Below are 23,363 nucleotides of genomic sequence, written 5' to 3'. Positions count from 1 at the left end.
AATCTCAGGCCTCTCACTTGGTAATCAGATTCATCTTCATCCTCTGGTTTCCACCCAGACTGGTCTTACCACTGTAACCAATATTGCTCTTCCTCCCAGACCTCCCAGAATTCTTAGATGTAGGACTCTCCACCACCTTGCTTTCAGTAATCAGTTGTGTGGGTCTCACCAGGACTTTATCAACCTTCAAGTCGACAAGTCTCACCAGGAACTCAAATATCAACGTTCTCATGGTCCAGTCTTCCTAATCAGTATTCACTTGACCAGGTCTCACCATGACCAGAAGCTCAGCATTCCGTTCATTAGGGGCACGCTCTGCACTCTTGAGTCGAGTCAGGACTTCGGTAGTCAACAGTCCCTCCAGTAAAGTCACCACACTTCACCAGGTGGTGTTCTCCTTGGTCTGGCAAGAAGCGGCAATGAACATGTCTTCCTGTCCCCTATCGACTGTGCACGCTAGACCAGATGCCGCCATGAGTGGGTTTTTCCAACCCCTTGTATATTATATTGCCTTCTTTGGGCCTCATCACGGGTTGGGCGGGGCAGTAAAAATGCTGCATTACCGGTCCGCCCAATCCCGGGTTTGGGCAGACCTTGGAGCATTCGCCTTCAGCTTTGTGCTGGAGGTGAATTCGCCGACTTCCTGCCCATTTTTGGCACATTTACCTAAATGTGCCGAAAATGCCCCATAGAATCCTATGGACTCAAAATAAATGGGGATTTACCACATTACCACAACCTGGGATCTGGCACTAATAGCTCTGGACCCAGTTGCAGTAATGCTATATGTGTTGGGCAGTATCCCAGTTGATTTACCGCCGGGATACCGACCAACTTGTAATGACCCTTTGTGTTAGCTCTGCTGATTGGTAGGGCTTGTTAAACGGTTTGTTTCTGCAATGGTTGCTTCTTAACAGAATTTAAAATGTCTTTAATTCATCTCCACGGTTGTTAAGTTGTTCTCACCTGCTTGATCTGTAGTTTCATAGATGGTGCAAGATGCTTCTGCCATCTTGGAAGTTCTCCCAAGTGAGCTGTCTATCTGCGGTGTTCTGCATTTGTAGGAGAATGATTTGCAGCTTTCCACCAATGACACTGATTGCCGCCACAGAAGCATATTTTCATTAATGGTTGGGCCTTTTTTCTTCTGGACACATTGCGCCACTACTTCCTGACCCACAGACTTTGCGCCAGTTTTGCCTTTTTTCTACAAGTATCCCTTTTCTTGAGCGAAAGGAAAGGCTTTTTAGCCTTTCCTTTCTTAGCTCCATAATTCTGGAATTCGCTTTCTTTCCAGCCATCTTGCTTTCAAAGAAGTGATAAAGACTTGTTTCTAGTCAGTGTGTTTTTTACTTGTGTAAAGAAGACCTTATTTTGACAAGTGGGTGGAGAAAAACATTGGGCCTTATTACGAGTCCGGCAGTAACTCTGCCGGTGGTACTGGCGGGTTGCTGCCAGAGTCGTAACATTTTACTGGCACCCTTGTTTCTGAACCGGCAAGGTCGTAATGAGGCCCATTGTCCTTAAATAATCAACATTTCGCGCCTTGAGACACTTGTATATAGGCGCGTTATAAATGCCTTATCATATCAATATATCATGTAAATGTGCTTACATTAAAGCACACACATTTTAAAACCTGAAATTATAGACTTGTAAAGACATTGGGCCTCATTACGAGTCCGGCGGTAGCCGTGCTGGAAAAACCGGCAGGCTGCCGCCAGACCCGTAATACCATTCCGCCTCCGTGATTGCCGGAATCACCGGGGCATTACAACCCCGGTGACCCGGTAATTCCGGAGGCGGAATTCTGCAAATCCCCATTCCCAGAGGACTCCATGGGGATGTGGACCATGGAAACACCGGTTCCGTCTATGACAGAGCCAGTGTTTCCATGTCCGCCTGTAGGCGGGTGGTGTTAATCCCGCCAGGTCAGACCTTGCCGGAGTGACACCTCCTGCCTGCAGGACTCTGAATCAGCCGGTCTGGAAACAACGGTGGCGGCGGTTTTACGGCCACCGTTCTCTCCGTACTGGCAGGGTCATAATTAGGCCCATTGTTGCATATCAGGAGAGAACATGTCATAAAAGGCTGCTGGCACACGTCTCAGGCCATTGACCCAAACTAATCAGTAGAGCTGGAGCACTGTCAAGTTCATCTCAGGACAAATACATATCCAAAGGCCCTATCCCTGCTGTATGTCTTAAAAGAGATGATTCATAAATACACATCTACGTGTTGCTTTTCCTTTACACAGAAAGTACATTATTTACAAAAAACAATAAAGTAATATGAGCAACTAAAATAGATAACAATAAGTAGGAAAATAAATTAAACATATTGTTCATTACACATAAAAATCAAATAATATAATTCATTAGTACCAGGCGAGGGGAGTGTGTTGGCCTCCCAGCCATAAGGAGGCTCAAAACGAGAGCATTACCACATTGTAATCCGGCCGTCCGAGCCTTCTCATAGTAGTAGGCCGCCATCATCCCCCGCCGGGTGCTTAGGTAAGTGCTGATACCCTGCGTCCCCTTCCCTCCTACCTCCACCCCACCCCCTTTTTCCATGTATTTTAAGACCTCCCATCCCTGCCCCACTTACCTAGCACTACCTGGTCCCTCACCGATGCCGGGAACCGCAGTGTTGCTGATGCGTCCCTGCAGCCTCGCAAATGACTGCCATGGAAAGGAGATGGGACTATGTAGTCCATTCTCCGATCCATGGCGGCATCTTTTCTTTTTGATTTACACTTGATGCACATACAATTACTGTACATCAAGTGTAAAGCGAACATGACAAGCGTCATTACTCATCGATGCCAACTTTTCAGTCACATAGTCCACATTCCAAAAATGTGCATAATTTGTATATTTCAGCTCACCTCACTAAAATGACAAAATGCACTGCAAAACCACAACATTGAGGACAATTCCATTAGAATTAGAAACTAGCACAGTTGCTTTTTATGTAAATCTTTGTAATAGCATTTAATCACATAGGTAAGCGTATTTGCCCCAATAGAGCTGACAATTAGATGTAATTTGTGATTAATATGAAAGACAAGCATGTCATCTTATGTGTATCACTCAACACAACTCTGTCCTTATGGAACACAGTATAGGGTGGCCCAGAAGACAGTACCTGCAATTCGCTCACTCTTCTTGCTGATGTTAAGGCAACTAAGAAGGCAGTTTTCCATGTTAGTAATCTTAATGGACACGTGTGCATAGGCTCAAAAGGAGCACACATTGTAATTGGAGGGGTTGGGCTAACGGGCATTCTGAACATAGGGGATGTATGGAGGGGGGAGGATGGTTCCGTTTGAAGAATTAGCTAATCGTTATAGTCTGCATAATAGGGAGGCGGGTAGATATGGGCTTTTGGAGCGGTTGCTGATGGAAAGATTGCAAATGTTGAGCGGACCTTTGAGTGGTAGTCCTCAGATTTGTGAGATTTTTGCTACGTCTCCTAGGACAGTTTCTCCATATGTTAGGTTTATGCCTTTGCACGACTGTATGAGGAATTCCTGGGATCAGTTACGAATGAAATGGGTGTCTGAATTGGAAACTGATCTTTCTGATGGCTTGTGGGATAATAGCTGGAGGGCTTCGGTGAGGGCCAAGGTTGATTTAAATCTGAGGTATATTCACCAACGTCTTTTAGGCCGTATTTATTGGACACCAGTGAAAATGAAGGAGAGAGGCTTGGCTGATGTAGATCTGTGCTGGGGGTGTGGAGGCTTGAGAGGGACCTATCTACATATGCTCTGGGAGTGTAGTAGAGTGCTGGACTTTTGGAGAGAGGTTTTGGATTGCATTGATATGTTAACTAGTATGGCACTGCCTTGTACTTTTCTGTCAGTGATTTTCCTTTCAACTGATAGTCGAAGTGTGGAGATGTGGGATTGTTCGGAATGGATTGTTAGAGCGTTGTTGATGGCCATAAAACAAATAATGAAGGTGTGGAAATCCAGGAAGAAGCCACATTACGAGAACTGGGTGTCGGATATGCGGACGCTCTCTTGGTATGAGAAGACTCAGGCAATTCAACAACATCGGGAAACTGAGTACGAGGAGAGATGGGGGTCATTCAGTGATTTATTTGGATGCGGTGTAGGCTTTGGTTTATTTTGTGGATATTGAGGTTGGTAGGGGTATATGTTTTGTCCTGTTGTTGTTTTTTTGGGTTTTGTGTTGTCACGTCTTGCCATGAGATAGGTGGGTGGGGATGTTTTCGGATTTCCTTTTGAATAGCTGTTAATTTAGTAGTAATTTGCATTTTGTTGCACTGATGTATGCAGTAATCTTTTGCTTGTTCCCATTCTGTTGTTACTCATTTGTATTATTTTCTGTATAATTATTAAATAAAGTTGAAAAAAAAAGAAGTGATGGGATGCCTTGTGATCTTGGGCAAAACTGTTCTGCGAATCTTTGTTTACTAGCAGTGACTTTCTTGACAAATTGAAACATCAGTAATGAATATATGTAGTGATGGGGCAAACACAATTATATAGACTTACAATTAACCCAATTGTAAACACTTGTATATCAGTGCATGAGTTACTTTCAGAATGTATCTTTTTTGTAACCTAGATCCACCAATAACTTCTGTGCCTGACTCCAAAGCCCTTAAATCTTTTTTTGGAGATGTGACAGCAAGGCCATACAATTCTGGGTTGCAAAATCTGCCAACTTTAGGAGATCAGTCGAGGTCAAAGGTCTGTCACTGGCAGAAGCAGGCCTCAGTAAAATCATGATTGTACAGAGATGAAAGGCTCACTTAGCATGTGAAAGAGTCATCATTTTGGTAACTGATGACCATTTTTCTCAGCTTGCCCTGCTCTCAGGTTTTCTGACATGTTTGCGGCATCGAGGGTTTGTTGTTTGTTGTGGGTCAAACCAATGAGTCGTGGGTCAGTTCACAGTTCTACTTCTTACTTGGCTAGACTTTCCTACATTGAATCGAATTGAATGCAGTCTACCCACATAAAACTTGCCTTTGAGGGTAAAGCAAACATGAGAAGTGTTGTCACTGGCCTACATCCAATGTAGGCCTGTCTAACGAGCTGAATATACTTTCTTTCTGTAGCATGGCATTATTGTACTGGCTTTATATAGTCCTTATATGGTAATACTAACATATTGGTGCAGCATGCATGGGCACAGCCAGCATGAACATATTTTTTACACTAGCATATGTTGTGGGCAAAGGCATTATGAAAAAGCATTGGGAAATGGTCCTGGGCAGTGTTGGTAACTTGCATCTTTTGGGTTTTTCATTTACTACTATATAAAATTGATTACAAACTGTGGCTTTGTATCCAGTTGGTCACAGAAAGTGCTGTAAAATGCACCATTTTAACTCTTTATTTTAAAACGTTTCTCGGAGGACAACCACCCTCGAAACCTCCTGGTTTGGTTTGGGCTCTCTCGCTATGCTTGATTGCTAATGCATATAAGGCACATACATTTACACCCCACCAGTTCAAAAATTCAGCAGCCACCAAAGGGTTGAGCAACTGGTGTAGAGATCTGTTTAATCTGCAGCCAATGGGTTTGCATCATAATTTGTGAGGTGAAACATCTAAATTTATGGTTTGGATTACTTGATGATAATTAAACACCAAAAATTGTCAAATTAAAATACCCATTGCTTGAAATGTGAAGATTGAATTGGAGAAACCTTCACTTTACTTACATGTTAGAGAAATACATCGAAAACTCATGGGTCTATTTACATTATTAAATCTCTCCACTAGTCTAGTGCCTTTTTTACTTTTCAAGCCCTAATGTGTTTATTTTCCTTCCCCGTGCATATGAAGGCTGTATCAAGCATTTTGAGCAATATTACCTGAGCAGTGGTTGCTGGGGGGTGTTGGGGGGGGGGGTAAGGCATTACCGAAAAAGGTAATGCACCGGGCCTGTTACAAACCTAAGTGAGGGCTTAAACGATAGCCCAGGGCATTACCTGCCCCGGTAATGCCCCCCATGTGAGGGTAATATTGCAATTAGTAGCCTGGAACGTTGTAACGGGGTACTAATAGTCTTTGTTTTAAAGTTCAGAAACAACGTGTTCGCCGTTTCTCAATTTAAAAGACCTACAAAATAATATGGCCACCATGGATCAGTGAGAAGGGAACTCGTAGTCCCTTCTCCCTTTCCATGGCGGCTATTAGTGCATCCGGAACACGCCGGGAACACTACTGTTCCAGGCGTTGATGAGGGACAGCAGCGCAAGATAAGTGGGCGCTGGGTTAGAAGGGGGGCTCAATATGTGAAAAAGGGAGCTGGGGGATGGGAATGCGGGGGCGGAGGGGAGCACTTACCAGATTACCCGGTGGGGAAAGATTGCTGCCTACAGCACTGATGAGGCTCTGAGCGGGGGCTTTGCCATCTGGTAAAGCCCCTGCTTTGACCCTCCGCATTGGCTCGGAGGCTACCGGGTTCTAATAATGATTGTTGGGTCATGTGAAGCTGTGCTTAGCTTATGTTCACAGCACCTGCACAAATGAAGCTAGAACTATTAGACTATGGTGACTATATCAGGCGTATGATAGCATCATTGTGCCTATTTTATGTTTGCAGTGCTTGTCACAATATGAAGTATAGAGAGGAAACATAATTTTCCATTTATCACAATTTTTGGGTCAATAGGGGTCAAAGGGGTCAAGAACCAAACCTGTGTGGTGCCCACAAAAGTGACTCCATTTCTTTGCTATTTTCACAGACTCATGGTTCACTTTGAGCAGCTTCTCAGCAGCACAAAGCGGTGCCTCTTAGTCATTGAAGGTGGCATGGGTAGGTAATCTGGGCTCAAAGGGGGCATACACTTAGCCTGTGTGCTGCCTGCAAAAGTGACTCCACTTCCTTACTACTTTCAGGGACTCATGGTGCACTCTGAGCAGCTCCTCAGCAGCACACAGCGGTGCTTCCAAGTCGTTGAATGTGGTATAGGGAGGTTATCTGGGCTCAAAGGGGGCAAGCACGAAACATGTGTGCTGCCCACAAAAGTGATTCTACTGCCTTGCTACTTTCAGGGACTCACGGTGCACTCTAAGCAGCTTCTCCCTGTCCAACGGCAGCGCCTTATAGTCATTGAAGGTGGCATGGGTAGGTTATCTGGGCTCAAAGCCGTCAAGAAACAACCCTATGTGCTTCCCACAAAAGTGACTCCACTTCATTTCTTCTTTCACAGACTCATGGTTCACTCAGAGCAGCTTCTCAGCATTGCACAGCATTGCAGATGGCATGGGGAGGTTATTTGGGCTCAAAGGGGTCAAGCACCAAACCTGTGTGGTGCCCACAAAAGTGACTCCATTTCTTTGCTATTTTCACAGACTCATGGTTCACTTTGAGCAGCTTCTCAGCAGCACAAAGCGGTGCCTCTTAGTCATTGAAGGTGGCATGGGTAGGTAATCTGGGCTCAAAGGGGGCATACACTTAGCCTGTGTGCTGCCTGCAAAAGTGACTCCACTTCCTTACTACTTTCAGGGATTCATGGTGCACTCTGAGCAGCTCCTCAGCAGCATACAGCGGTGCTTCCTAGTCGTTGAATGTGGTATAGGGAGGTTATCTGGGCTCAAAGGGGGCAAGCACGAAACATGTGTGCTGCCCACAAAAGTGATTCTACTGCCTTGCTACTTTCAGGGACTCACGGTGCACTCTAAGCAGCTTCTCCCTGTCCAACGGCAGCGCCTCATAGTCATTGAAGGTGGCATGGGTAGGTTATCTGGGCTCAAAGCCGTCAAGAAACAACCCTATGTGCTTCCCACAAAAGTGACTCCACTTCATTTCTTCTTTCACAGACTCATGGTTCACTCAGAGCAGCTTCTCAGCATTGCACAGCATTGCAGATGGCATGGGGAGGTTATTTGGGCTCAAAGGGGTCAAGCACCAAACCTGTGTGGTGCCCACAAAAGTGACTCCACTTCTCTTCTACTTTCACGGCCTCATGGTACACTCTGAGCAGCTTCTCAGCAGCACAAAGCGGTGCCTCCTAGTCATTGAAGGTGGCAGGGGTATGTAATCTGGGCTCAAAGGGGGCACGCACCAAGCCTGTGTGCTGCCCACAAAAGGGGACTCCACTTCCTTGCTACTTTCGGGGACTCATGGTGCGCTCTGAGCAGCTTCTCAGCAGCACACAGCGGTGCCTCCTAGTCGTTGAATGTGGTATAGGGAGGTTATCTGGGCTCAAAGGGGGCCAGCACGAAACATGTGGGCTGCCCACAAGAGTGACTCCACTGCCTTGCTACTTTCAAGGACTTGTGGTGCACTCTGAGCAGCTTCTCCTCGTCCAACTGTGGTGGCTCATAGTCGTTGAAGGTGGCATGGGGAGGTTAACTGGGCTCAAAGCGGGCAAGAACCAACCCTATGTGCTGCCCACAAAAGTGACTCCACTTCCTTTCTTCTTTCATGGACTCATGGTTCACTCTGAGCAGCTTCTCAGCATTACACAGCGGTGACTCCTGGTCATTGCAGGTGGCATGGGGTGGTTATTTAGGCTAAAAAGGGTCAAGCACCAAACCTGTGTGCTGCCCACAAAAGTGACTTCACTTCCTTGCTACTTTCAGGGACTCCTGGTTCACTCTGAGTGGCTTCTCCCTGTGACACGGCGGCGCTTCTTGGTCATTGGAGGTGGCGTGGGCAGGTTATTTGGAGTCAAAGCAGACAAGCACCAAATCTGTGTGCTGCCCACAAAAGTGACTCCACTTCCTTGCTATTGTCAGGGACTCATAGTACACTCCAAGCAGCTTCTCCGCGGCACCCAGCGATGCCTCTTTATCGCTGAAGTTGGCATAGGTTTTTCCAGTTGCAAGCCCGTGCCATGACAAGGTAGTGTTTGTATTATAGTTGTGGCTTGAATGTGTTATGTTGGTATTTCCATTTATGCTTTAACCTTGGCTTTTAAATGTTTATCAATATATTTACTTATGTGTTTCCATCATTAGGTTGATAATAGCTTTGTAAACATTAGTGTATTTACAGGTGTGTATTATGCAATAGTCTTATTAGGTTTGGAACCTAATAAGACTATTGCTAGCTGGTGAGGTAGCATTCCACATAGCTGTGATGTAGCTGTTTATTTTCATGCATTGTTCTATGGGAGTTCGTTGCTGTCTTGATGAGTACCTGGAGGCGAGCATAACTGCTGGAGGTCCTTGTTTGTATTATTAAGCTTAATAAACAGCTTATAATCAGTCCACCGTCTCCTGAAGTACCTTACCTAATGAAAGGCGACGAGGATCTTCAAAGATAAAGGACCTCCAGCGATTCCGAAAAGCCGCAGAGCTGTATTTTGCTTTGGCCGCTCCGTTCCGTGGAACGTTGCAGGGGCCGACAAGTAAGTGCTGCGCCTGCTTACTCGTCCCGTCCCCAAGCTCCCTCGATGCCCTGAAATCCCCTCCTCCCTATCCGTCGGCCGATTGCGTGTAAACACGGCCGTTGTCCCTGCCTCGTTGTGATCCGTATGTTTACCGTGTTACACGGTATATCTGCGCAGTGCAAAGCGATCGATGAAACGTGGGTTTCGCCCCAAGAAGTAGGAGGAGGGGTGAAGATAGACAAGGGCATAGGAAGAAAAGCACCAAAAGCAAAGACATTAGAATCATTGAATTAAGAAGAAAACAGGGACACAAACATGCAAAGAGGGGCATGCAAAGCAGAAGAAGGAAGAAAATAAGGCAAACAAAAGGTCAAATAAGAAGAGGCAACTAATGTTTGAAAACACTTCAACCATTAAGCCAAGTATTAAATGAAGAGTGATACACAGAGGAAAGAAAGAGCACAGAAATGGAGGTAGTAAAGAGCAGGCAACCATGGAAAAAGGGAGGCGTGAAAGCGGAAGAAGGAAGAAAATTAAGTAAAGTAAAGGCAAAGAAGGAAGATACAAAGAACCCATTAAAAGGGAGAAGAAAACGAACGCTTGATTAACAAGGCACTACCTGAGTTATCAGCAGACACCTGGTAACATGGCCATGTCGAATGTCAGTGGCCCACCTATTTTTATAGCGACACCAGGCCCAGCGAAAATCAAGTAGCCTAGGAGCAGGAGCTCCAGGTCACGGGTCCGCCTCTGCTGGAGCAGCGGGCCCCCCAGCATGAAGTCCATGCCACCCCTGAAGCATTTAGGTAAGCGCTGACATCGGATGCGCTCTTCATGAAAATCGTTCGTTTTTTCATTGCTTTATTATCAGCTGTTGGATCGCTGTAAACGGAATGCGGAACAGCCTGCCCCACCGTCATTTATACTGAGAAATATTGCCACAGCACCTTAACGCCAGTCTGGTACACGAGGTACCAAGGTGCTCCAAGATGGCCGCCTGCACTCCTTTGTGTGCCTCCAGTGCCTAACTAGAACCAGGCACTGCATCCTGATAGGCTGCCAAGCTCTTTTTCCCTCTGATTGGGCACCGGCAGGCGAAGCCGGCCCACCTCCTCCAAGGCCCACAGAAACAAGGCTAGTGTCTGTTTCATACCTGTTACGTGCCCGTGTCTGCCGTCTGCCAGACCCATTGCACGTCACGATCTGCCTCCACACAAGGTAACCTGCAAACTGCTTCACTATCAACAGTAAGCGTGCGCTTGCACCTATTTATGGAGACTATATGCCCATTCACAATTTCGGACACACTCTGCTAACATATGGACTGCTGATTTTTGACCAAAACCGCTCAGCATTATATTGTCTGATAACTGAATGCCACTAAATGCTCACTCACTGTGCACACATTTACTCAACTGCTTCATCTCATTTGCAAACATGCGTTTACATGATGTAAGTAGCACATGTGCTTTCACAGCATTGGATTAGTGTGCGAGAAGGAAGCCCCCACCTCGCCCACGAGAGCTGGAGCTTCACTCACTACATCACTGCACAGCCCGCCTACAGTGCTTCATACTTGTTGATAACAGCTTAGATTCATTATTTACTACCCAAGCATTATGTCTGCCCATAACCTACACTAGATATGCCCTGTGTATGTGTTATTGCATTAACTAGCCTAAAGTGCCTTTCGCCACAATTGCATTTAGCCTATGTGTGTTTTTACACTTGACTAGCCTAGTTGGGCCTCGCGCCACAATTGCATTTAGCCTATGTGTGCTTTTACACTTGACTAGCCTAGTTGGGCCTCGCGCCACAATTGCACTTGTGTTTTTTTGCATTGCTTAGCCTAGAAGGGATCCAACCATAACTAGCATCTGTTAGGCATAGCACTGAAGCTCCTTCTACACACATTAAACCAACCACTTAGATGTCAGCATGACCTCCAGTATAGTCTTACAATGACTTCTGCCTATCTGACTAAATTAAGCTGCTAAAGCCGCAACTATGTTGATTCTAACCTCATTTGCTGAAATTGCATTCAGACTGCCTACAAATCTGCTCTGCATAGAACTGCACTTGAATTACTGCATTGACATCTTGTGTGAATATGTTGATCTTCACGTCTCCTGCTAAGTGGCACCTAGATTGCATGATTGACTTCCAACTGTATATCCATGCACTCCAGCCAATTTGCCTCATCTTGAATCTAGCAGCCTATCCATGCTTTCTAGACAAACTGCCATACCTCGAAGCTAGTTGCTTACTCAGGTACTGTGGCCAATCCACGCTGCCTTAATCTAGGCGTCATTCATATTTTAGCCAACCTACCCCACTTCCACCTAGTTGACCTAGGCACTGCAGCTATCCTGCCATATCTGTCCTACCTCTCAGGCGTTAGTCAACGTACTTTCAGTAACTCTGCCCTACACTTCTAACCCAGGCCGCCCCCGATATCCCAGCCTTATCAACTACCCTTATCTAGGTGCTACATAGACCATCCCAACCACGTGTGCTCACCTAAATTCAGGTATTACTTAGCGCTTCATAACACTCTCGACCCCACCATTTAGCATGTGTCTACTCACCACTATCTTGCTTGCCTATTTCCTGATCAGCCTCAATACTACATTTCCGATCAAGATGGCTCCACACCTACCCAACATGCCAGCCCTACCCAGGCTTAACAACCAAGTACCATACCTAGATTTAAACGACCCTCAGGTACTGCTACCTTCCAGTCACCCTCGCACCACTATAGAAAGGAACTTAGGACTTAGAGCCAGACTAGCCAAAATCCATGAGCCCCCTGCCCGCTCATTGCCCACCACACAAAACTCTAGAACGTTGCCACTCCGACCAAATCCCTCCACACAAACCAGTAACCCACTACAAAACCTCTACCCTACACCCCTTCAGAACTCCCTCAACCAGGGTACTCCTAAACCTACACAAGACAAGCACCATACTACTACTTCAAAAAACATAGCCACTACTTCTAAAAACATAGTTAGCCCTAAAATCAAGGGAGCCTTGATCAATGCCAGGTCGCTAGTAGCTCATGCTACAGAAATTGCAGACTTAATCCTCACTGAAGACCTCGACTTCCTTGCCATCACTGAGACTTGGTTACACCCAGCAGCAGGCCCTATGCTCATGTTGGCAGTCCCAGATAACTATTCTATCCTGAGACAAGACCGCCCTAATTCTAGAGGAGGTGGTGTCGCCTTCATCCATAAGTGCAGTCTTACCATGAGACTAGCTACTTCGACCGATGCCCTCTCTTGCGAATCACTAGCAGTCAAAATACCACTCACTAACTCCCAAACTCTTAACATCTACTTGATCTACCGCCCGCCAGGCCCCATTGGCACCTTCAATGAAGACCTTAACTCTATCCTATCCAGCAACCTCAAAAGCTTCACTCAAGTTCTCACCTTAGGAGACTTTAACTTGGGCTACAAAGATCCAGAAGACATCCCGCTAGCACCATAGCTAATACTCTTACTGAATTAGGCTTTGTGCAAAGATGTATGACACCCACACATACGAAAGGTAGAACACTTGACTGGGTGGCCGACCGCAATTGCTTAGTGAACATCACAAATATCTCACCTCAAGCCTGGACTGATCACCACTTGGTATCATTCATGCTCTCCACCGACAGACCTCCACCCCCGCCTACCATTAAGGCCCCACCCACTCTCACTAGAAACAAGAAGAACATGACAGCAGAAAGACTTATCCCTAACCTACTCCCCACACTCAACTCACTTCCCGACAACCTGGACCCTGAGTCTCTGGTTGAAGAATATAACAAGATTATGGCCACCTCGCTGGACTGCATCGCCCCCCTTAAACTTAGATCCAGTAAACCGAAAACGCACCTTAACAAATGGTACACACCATTCCTCAAAAAACTAAGGCAGCAAAAAAGAAACTGCGAGGCCATCTGGAAAAAATCCCCCTCAGTCTCTAACAAACTCAAACTCTCCAAACTAGCTGCACTTTACAAAAAAGAAATCTACCTGGCCAAACGAGCCTCCTTTGACTCTCGTATATCCCAAGCTAAATATAACATGAAAGAACTCTTCTCCATCCTTAAAGAAATAGAAACCCCCATAGCACCCCTTGACACGTGCACCAAAGATAAAAACTGGTGTTCAGAAATTCAAAGTGCCCTAGCAAACAAGATTGCGACTCTTCAAAGTAAAATCTCCAGCAAAAGAGCATCCCTGAATGACACCCTCAACTCCAAAATTCCGGACAAGCCCATGCCCACCGACCTAGCTCGTTTCCAATTCTCCAAAGTCAACATACTGGAAGTCGAAAAAATTATCCTGTCCCTGAAACCGTCTTATTGCCAGGGAGATCTGTGCCCAGCACAGCTCATTAAAGATGCTGCCCGCGACCTCTCCCCTTTCATTACAAAATTGATTAATGCCTCCTTCGCCACTGGCTCCATCCCTACTAACCTAAAACAATCCTGAGTACTTCCTCTACTGAAAAAACCTACACTTGACCCAGCCATACCCACAAACTACTGACCCATAACAACTGTTCCCTTTCTACTAAAAATTCTGGATAAGGTAGCCTATGTACAAATACAGAAGCACCTGGAAGAACACAACCTCTTAGGCTCTAGACAATCTGGATTCCGTCCCCAACACGGGACCGAAACCGCTCTTATTGACTTGAAAGCGCAGATTGATTCGCTCAGAGACAACGGGCAAGCCGCCCTACTCCTCCTCCTCGACCTATCTGCAGCCTTCGATCTGGTCGATCACTCGGTCCTTTGTTCACACCTCCACACTTCAGCTCACTTCTCCAGCGAGGCCATCACCTGGATCACATCCTTCCTTAACGGCAGGACTATGAGAGTCTTTTCTCCCACGGCGGCAGCAGACCCTATACCCATCACATGCGGTGTTCCTCAGGGCTCCTGTGTCTCCCCCACATTATACAACATATTTACCAAGCCCCTTTTCGATGATTTGGATCATCTCGGTATCACCTACACTAACTATGCAGATGATACTCAGATCCTCCTTCCACTTTCAGGAGATTATGGAAAGGATTTGGCCTTGCTAAATAGGGTGTACATCATCATCCAGGCATGGATGGCCACTCATGGACTATGCCTGAATGATGATAAAACAGAACTCATCATCTTAGGCACTACAATCAGTATAAAGAAACTTGGCCCAGCCCATAACTCCTTCATGATTGACGGGAACAACATCAAAGTCGGACAGGAGGTCAAAACATTGGGATTCTATCTAGACTCTAATTTTTCCCTCAAAAGACAAGTGAGCTCTCTTGCATCCTCCACGGCTTACACGTGCAAATTAATCTGTGCAGCCAAACCTTTCCTGTCGGACACTAGCTGTCTGACACTCGCTAGAGCCCTCATACTGTCTCGCCTCGATTACTGCAATGCCCTCTACCTAGGATCCACCAAGGCCACCACCAATAAACTGCAAACCCTTCAGAACAACGCTCTCAGAGCAGCTCTGGGCGTTTCCAGAAGAGAACACATCACAGGATTCAGCCAACAGAACAACTGGCTCTCCACCAGAGATAAAACTCTCTTAAAAACGGCATCACTCACCCACAAGTCTCTTAACAACGCAGCCCCAACCTACCTGATCAACAGATTCCACAGACAGTCCTCCTTAAGACCCGTCAGAACTGCATAGAAAGATTGTTTATCTGTTCCCCACTACAAACGGGCCACCATAGGAGGCAACAGCTTCCCGGTAAAAGCTGCCAAGCTTTGGAATTCCCTGCCTCCAACCTTAGAGAAGACTTGCCCTATCAGAACTTCTGTTACAAGTTAGTCTCCTGGCTGAAACTGGAGACCCACTAAGACAAGGTAGTGCCCAGCGCTACACGCACACATTGTAACCACGTGTGCCTCTTGCTTACCTGTATATAACGGCCTGCTGGCTTCACTGCTGATCTGTATATAACATTTGTGTACCTATTTTTGTATTATGTATATTCTTCTTGTACTGTAACCAAGCTTCGAAAATTCTTGTAAAGGCTGCGCCCTGATACCCCCGGGTACGCTCGCGCATTATAAATAATAAAACAAACAAACAAACAAACAAACAAACAAGTGGGCTCAATGGAAAAAGGGGTTTATCCATTATTTAAAAGCTGTTGGTGGAAATTCTTTCTCCACTGACAGAGAACTTACTCTATTAATGCACCATCTGGGTTACGAAGGTCAAAGAATTTTTGAAACTCTACCACAGATCCGAGGGATGGTGAAGGGGATGTCATGTCTGATTTAGACACTGCATTTGCTATGTTGGATCTACATTTCAATCCAAAGACTAGCACTATATTTGAAAGATATAACTTTCGCATGAGAGTACAGGAACCAGGGGAGACAGTAGAAGAGTATGTTACTGCTCTCTGCCAATTAAAATCATCGTGCAAGTTTCAAGGGTCATATGATGAAAATGTACGTGACCAATTCATGACACACTGCTGTTCTGACCGCATACGTGAGGAGCTATGGCTGAAGGACAAACCCGGGTTGGATGAGGTGTTGGCTATCGCCCGCAGGGTAGAACATTCATTAGCGTGCATTGCAAAACTAGCCAAAAAAGACATGGGTGAGACAAAGGCAGAGATTTTGAGTGTCAGTGATCAGAAAAACAAGAAAAAAGGTAAGGACAAAGAAAAGCCATTCCATCCTGGTGGAAGCGACAACAAGATATACAAGAGAAGGGTGAGAGAGGAGAAAAGGAAGCACGATTATGTTACCGCTGTGCTAGCAACACTCACTTCGCTGCATCTGTGGTGTGTCCAGGAAGAAAAGCAACATGTGCTAAATGCAAGAGAAGGGGTCATTTTGCAAATTGTTGCAAAAACTACCAAAACAATCAGAAGAAGCTGTTGTATGTCACCGAGGAGGAAAGAAGAAAGTCATTGGACGATGAAAATTAGTTTCCTTTAGAAAATGTCATAGTCAACACTATAAATGCTGTGGGTGATGCAAGTGATGGGTCAAAAATTACCCTGATGTCAAGGGAAGTATATGAAAGAGAGGTAAAGGGTGATATATAAAAACTATTTTAACCCGACATTAGAGCAGGCGGATATAATCAAGAGCCAATTGACCTTTTGGGATACAGTATTAATCGATTTGAATTTAAGGATCGAGAGTGTGAAGGAAAGATATACGTAACCAAAAGAGGGCTCACTTTGTTGGGGTGGAGGGAACAGAAAAAACAAAACATCAAATTAGATCCCAATGGTGCTGAACAAGTATTGCAAGTTTGTGAGTCGGTCATGAGTAGACACCCCAAGGATTTTAAGAAAGGCATTGGCAAAATAAAGAGTGTACAACACCAAATAGTATTAAGAAAATGGAGTATACCCATAGCAGCAAAATTGAGGCCATTACCTTTGGCAGTAAGAGAAGGGGTTAAGGAGGAACTCACTAAGTTGTTGTCTGCGGGTGTTATTGAAAGAGCAGGAGGTGTAGATTGGGTTTCACCATTAGTTGTGGTGAAAAAGAGCTCTGGAGAACTACGTCTGTGCGTGGATTTACGCCAACTAAATAAATGTGTGATGGTGGATCGGCATCCCTTACCAAATATGGCAGAAATGCTATCGAGAATTGGACACAGGAAAACATTTTCCAAATTAGACATGGCATCTGCTTATCACCAGGTGGAACTGGAGGAACGATGCCGTAAATTGACAGCATTTATCACCCATGAAGGAGTTTTCCAGTATATGCGCATGTCATTTGGTCTGGTATCTGCTTCGGCAGTTTTTCAAAAAATCATGGACAGGTTAGTGGGTCACATCGATGGTGTTTACTGTTTCCAGGATGAAGTGTTAGTGTGTGGGAAAAACATAGAGGAGCATGATCGCATATTGGATAGGGTGCTTAAAGTATTTGAGAGGAATGGCATTGTGCTAAGAGAGGAGAAATGTAAATTTGGCGTTGAGAAGGTTGAATATTTGGGGCATGAAATAACAGTAAATGGAGTGAAACCAAAAGAAAGTCTTGTAAGTGCCATAAAAGATATTAAGAGCCCAGTGGATAAAGCACAGTTGAGGTCATTTTTGGGAATTACCGGATTTTATCGAAAGTTTGTGTGTCATTATTCCAGCAAGGGGATTGAGTTGAGAAAATTGTTCAAGAAGGGTTGTGAGTTTGTCTGGAATCATAAGTGTGAGGAGGAGTTCGAAAAGCTAAAGAAGGAAATTGATGTGGCTCAGCCGTTAAGGCATTTTGATACTGGTCACCAGAGTAAGGTTACAGTGGATGCATCTGAAATGGGGGTTGGATCAGTACTATCTCAGGTGGATGAAAAAGGGAATGAACACATCATAGTTCATGCATCGCGAGGCCTAAGAGGGGCGGAGTATCGCTACTCTGTACTGGAAAAGGAGGCATTGGCATGTTATTGGGCCATAGAGAGATTCAGGAATTTTATTTGGGGCACATGTTTTGTGTTATGTACTGACCATAAACCTTTGAAAGAGATCCTGAAGAACAAAGGTTTGGACAAGGTATCCAGAAGGGTTGCGGGTTGGATTACTTGCATGCAATGTCATGAATTTTCTGTCAAGATAATACCAGGCAAAGAAAATGTTTTAGCAGATTGCTTGTCAAGATTGAGGAGGGGGGAAGAATCTGAATTGTGTGTTGAGAATACAGAGATGGAAATGGTTTTTGTAAACACTGATGGGATATTATCAAAGGAGGAATGGTTGGAGGAGACGAGCAAAGATGAGTGTTTAACGTTGGTGAAAACGTATGTGGAATCAGGTGTATGGCCCAGAAAAACCGAATTGGAACAAGGTACAGAACCATTTTGGGAAGTCAGGAATGAACTCAGTGCGGTGGATGGCATTCTATTTAGATGGGAACGTGCTGTTGTACCCAGGTTGTTTGCGAAATAGAGTGGTTGATCTGCGCATATGGGGCACATAGGTGTTACCAAAATGAAGGGTGTTCTAAGAAGTGGTTACTGGTGGCCTGGTTTTGATGGAGACATAGAAAGAAGGTTGTTGGAGTGTTCCATGTGTAGGAAAATTGGAAAAGGAAAGGTTGCTAAACAACAATCCCTTGTGGAAGTTGATGTACCAAGTGGTGTTTGGAGAGATCTTGCTATGGACATCCTGGGTCCAGTTGATTTGGAGTATGGAATAGGGAAATTCGTGGTAGTGATAATAGATTTGTTTTCACGTCGGTGTGAGTTCAGTGTGGTTAGAGACACATCTGGAGAAGCCACGGTGAAGGAATTGCAACAAGTGTTTGCTAGGGAGGGTGTGCCAGAAAGCATTCTTGCGGACAATGGTCCTCAATTCACTGGTGGGTGTTTTGGAAGGTACTTGAAAGAGTGTGGAATTAACCACAAAATGACATCGTTATATCATCCAGAGTCGAATGGGTGTGTAGAAAAGATGAATAGATGTATCATGGAGAGTATCCGAATGGCGAATGAAACTGGGTTTGACGAAAAGATTGCCATTCAGGACAGGTTATTTGGTCTGCGTATGTCGCCCCACTCCGTCACAGGGATAACACAGTTTGAGCTGATGAGAGGTCGCAAACCCAACTTGGCTGTTAGTCCACCATGGCTGGGAAGGAGTAGGGAGAGTGAGTATGTGGCGGATGGCATGAGGAGAATGTTGAAAGGGAAGAAAGAGGAGTGGGTGGCACGTGAAAATGCAAGGAGAGGAAAGAAGGCTTTGAGTATCAAATGTGGAGATATGGTGAGGATAAAGAAAGGAATGTTAAAGAAAAAGGGAGAATCCCTCTATTCTGATCCGGTGAGGGTGGTGGCTGTTTTGCCTGGGACAATTCGTGTGGTAGGAGGACATGTATGGAACATGAATCGCGTTGCCCTTGTAAGGAGGGTTTAACAGTATGGGTTTGACTGAAGAAAGAAGGGAGATGTGTTATAGTTGTGTCTTGAATGTGTTATGTTGGTATTTCCATTTATGCTTTAACCTTGGCTTTTAAATGTTTATCAATATATTTACTTATGTGTTTCCATCATTAGGTTGATAATAGCTTTGTAACCATTAGTGTATTTGCAGGTGTGGGCTATGCAATAGTCTTATTAGGTTTGGAATGCTTCCATGCTAGCTGGTGAGGTAGCATTCCACATAGCTGTGATGCAGCTGTTTATTTTCATGCAATGTTCTATGGCAGTCCGTTGCTGTCTTAATGAGTACGTGGAGGTGAGCATAACTGCTGGAGGTCCTTGTTTGTATTATTAAGCTTAATAAACAGTTTATAATCAGTCCACCGTCTCCTGAAGTACCTTAGCTAACAGTTTGGCCAATCCTCACCCAGTTATTCAATTGTGCAGTCAGCAGCCAGGGAAAAGGTGGGCAACATTTAATGGGCCTATGCTTACATTCCCCAGCAAAGAGCTATGATGGCACAAATATTTGATTCTGAGTTATAACGGTCCAGACCGAAAACGACGGCCTTTTTCCATTGCCACTCTATGGACAGCACCGTACTTTGACCTTTCACTGCTTGAGGGCTTTTATAGACGTGTTCATATTGAGCTTGTGTGGTGCCTTCACATGTGAACATCCACTTATATCAGCGAGTATTGGGTAACGGCTAATGTACAGTATAACGTTTCTTGAACTGACCTCCATTTTATGATCTCTTTCAGATCCTGCCAAGAAGCGGACCTGCCCTGGACTCGGGCTTTTATATACTTTGTTATCAGCCCTTTTATTCTCATCGGGGGCTTTATTGGTAAAGAAGGTCGAGAATGTCCATTCTGTGGAAATAAGTGCGATCCGATGCTTCTTCCAAATACTGTTTATTCTGCCTGGCTTAATATATCACAAGTGAGTATCGACCTATTTCCTCGTTATCAGACGTGTGTGTGCATGACTCAGGCCAGTGGAGGGAATCACGCAGCAAAGGCACAGTCACAGAGTTCAATCAAGCAAGTGATTTGCTCATTATACAACGGTGGCCTTCGAACTTTGTATCAGTTTGCAATATTTGCACAGGGTGGAATTTTGATTTCTTAATTGCTACGCGTTCTCTATGTCATAACTGGGGGCGTTGTCAATGGATTATGTTTAAAGGGAAAGTTGGAGCACTGATTTCATTTTTCTGGTGCATTACACAGCACACTTTCTGTGAACATGTGGGTAAAACGCCAGAAAGTTTGCAATCGGTTTTGTAGGGCGTAGGGTAACTCGTGGAAAAAAGTACAATAGATGCAAGTCACCAAAAGTGCACCAGTGTGTTTCCCAATGCATTTTCATGCCGGCCCCTTCAATACATGCCAGTATAAAAAACATTTTCATGCTGGCTGTGCCCATACATTTCCATGCTGACTCCACCAACCTATGCTAGTATTCTCATATAAGACCATACTCATGTTCGCTTTAAAATGTTTTTTTATAGTATCATTACTGGCACTAGGCACAAAGCTGGCTCTGCCAATATATGCCAGTACGCCTATGTAAGAAAATGCTCTTATTGGTTTGTCCATTAAAAGTGACATGTCGCAATAGGAAAACATGTCCAAACTGGTTCCAATGTAAGCCAGTCTAGACCCTAAGAATACTTATCCTTGCGTCATCATAGATGCTCAGTTAATAAAAAGTCATGCTAGTGTAAGACATACAGGCCGCTACACCAACACATCAGTCTAGCGGGATAATACTACTCATCGTGCTTGCTTTGTCAAAGATGCTAAGTAATAAATGTCATTTCACAGTAAGCAATGACTTGACTGGCTGTACCACAATGCCAGTCTAGCCAGGTAATGACACACATGAACTTGGCTTTGCCTGGAAAAATTAGTAAAACATGCAGTCAATAAAGGATTTGTCAAAAATGCTCTAGTTATCCCCAGCTTCCTAGGGCCTCTCACACACACACGCACGTGCACACACAAACGCACACACACAGGCATCCCCTTTCACCCACCCATACATCTCCTCTAACATTCATTCACATTGCATTCACCACACAGGCATGCACCCACCCAGAACGTTCACAAACACACAATCACATTCATACCTATTCACCCACCACTCACTCACCCATATACCTTCTCTCACATACACTCACACTTGCACCCACCCACGCAAAACATTTACACACACTCACATTCCTACTCACTCACCCACCATTCACTCACCCATAAACCTCTAAGTCCACTTGCACTGCATTCTCCACGTAGGAATGCACCCATCCACCCACAACATTCAAACACACACTATCACATTCCTACTCATTCACCCACCAGTCACTGACCCATAGCACATACAAACATCTGACATGCACATCACACATGCAAAATACACATCACATTAAAAATAAGCCTTATCTGTTTTTACAGCTTTGGTTTGTCACTCCAGGCCACCCTCGGCTGCTCCGTGCTGCTCACAAACAGGAACCAGGAAGCTGCTAGATCTTCCTGGATCCTGTTTGAGCCACGAGGAAGCTGGTTTGAGAATGGGTTGGAGCTGAACGTGGAATGTGACACGTGAGACATGTCACGGTCAGCTCAACCCCTACTGAGCGCTTCCTTCTCGCGCAGCAAGCCCCGGCCCAGCCTTCACCATGATGGCTGAGGACTGGGCTGGGGCCCCCCCATACCTTGGTGTGGTGGTGCTGCAGGAGCCCCTGCTAGTCCAGTGCCCAGGAGCTTCTGTTTAAAAAAAAGGGGGAGACCACAGGGGTAGCAAGGGAGGCCACAGGGGTTGCGGCTGTGATCCCCAAATGACGTCCTTGCACTGCCTGTCTTACCCCTGTCACCCCAGCCCGCCAGCACCCCTGGCTCCACCACTCCCTGCATAAAAGCAGAAAGGAAATAAATGCAGTATCCTCCCCACACCAACCCCGTGCAAACAAACAAGCCTTGATTACTTGGTCCTTCTTTCTCGCCTTCATGTACAAACAATGCCCACTTTCTCATTCAGACCCCCACCCACCTGCCACGCTTGAGGCATATGTAGTCTGCTAAGCCCATGCGTAGGGCATGGCTTTGTTTGTAGGGGGGGCAGGCATGGCTGGGCAGGGTTAGTGTGCGAACAGGAATCTGCAATTTGGGCACAATGGACAGTATTGTTATTATTCCAACTGGGCACACAGGAATCTGCAATGTATTGCTAAGGGGAACACTACACAGTATCATAATTCTTCTAACAGAGCATACTGTGCTAACTCAGCACAGTGGCCTCCACCTTCACTGAGGTGACTAGGATTAGGGTATATAACAGATTCTGGCCTTATTGTGTACAGGTGGGCATAATGGTGCCTGTCGCTGTTGTGGTAACTGGGAATAATATAGGTATCTTGCCTGTCGAAGCAGGTGAGTGTGCCGTCAGTGAAGCTTGACGGTTTAATGCTCTAAGACGGTTCCAGGTCCTTTACTCTGCTCTGCCTTGGCTCCCCAAAGTAAAGGTGGGCTGACTACTCTTACATAATTTGACCTGCTTTGTACCTGCCACACCGGCAAAAGTGAACAAATGCTAGCATGCACCTACTGTCACTCTACGTTCACCTACTTTCTACTCTACCTCCCCGACAACCATCTCTTGCCCTTGTGCACTGGGATAGTTGGCAGGTGTTCGTGCCATGTCAAGTGAGCTGATGAAAAGAGCGGGTGTCAGAGACTTAAATATGTATCTATATTTTTCTGATGGCCTCTGTGTCAGCCATGGAAGCCATTTAGTGAATACTAGCTCGAGAGTAGTGCAGTGTGTAAACGTGTTTGACATTTTAGAGGTGACCGGGGAGACTCAGGCTCTGGGGCCTCTAGTATTAATCATTTTTCCTTCTCAAGGAAGCGAGCTGAAAATACCATATTTTCTCGGCATGTTATCTTTTGGTTCTCAAGGCTCGGACCCCCTAAGTAGCCTGATAACGACAGAGTTCTATCCAGCCACCTACTAATTAACGACTATCATGTCTGTGCCCCTGGTTTTATATTTCACCCCTACTTCAAGCCACCCAGTACCCCAGAAGTCAACCACAGCGGATTAGAGCTTTGTCAGGCTATTTCGTT

The 23,363-nt window shown here is 45.4% G+C and overlaps 1 protein-coding gene across 1 annotated transcript in view; it reads left to right on the top strand.

Moving 5' to 3' along the window:
- The window catches only part of SLC35G1 (solute carrier family 35 member G1), a 220,739-nt gene that overhangs the window by 159,163 nt on the left and 38,213 nt on the right, over nucleotides 1-23,363 (top strand). The window contains exon 2 of the mRNA XM_069611346.1: nucleotides 19,998-20,178. Within this exon, the coding sequence (XP_069467447.1) occupies nucleotides 19,998-20,178 (181 nt within the window). The remainder of the gene's footprint in view (nucleotides 1-19,997; nucleotides 20,179-23,363) is intronic.

Source organism: Ambystoma mexicanum, chromosome 8, assembly GCF_040938575.1.
Source record: "Ambystoma mexicanum isolate Mex_15411 chromosome 8, UKY_AmexF1_1, whole genome shotgun sequence".
NCBI classification, from domain to species: domain Eukaryota; kingdom Metazoa; phylum Chordata; class Amphibia; order Caudata; family Ambystomatidae; genus Ambystoma; species Ambystoma mexicanum.
This window is presented reverse-complemented; position numbering and strand designations above follow the sequence as displayed.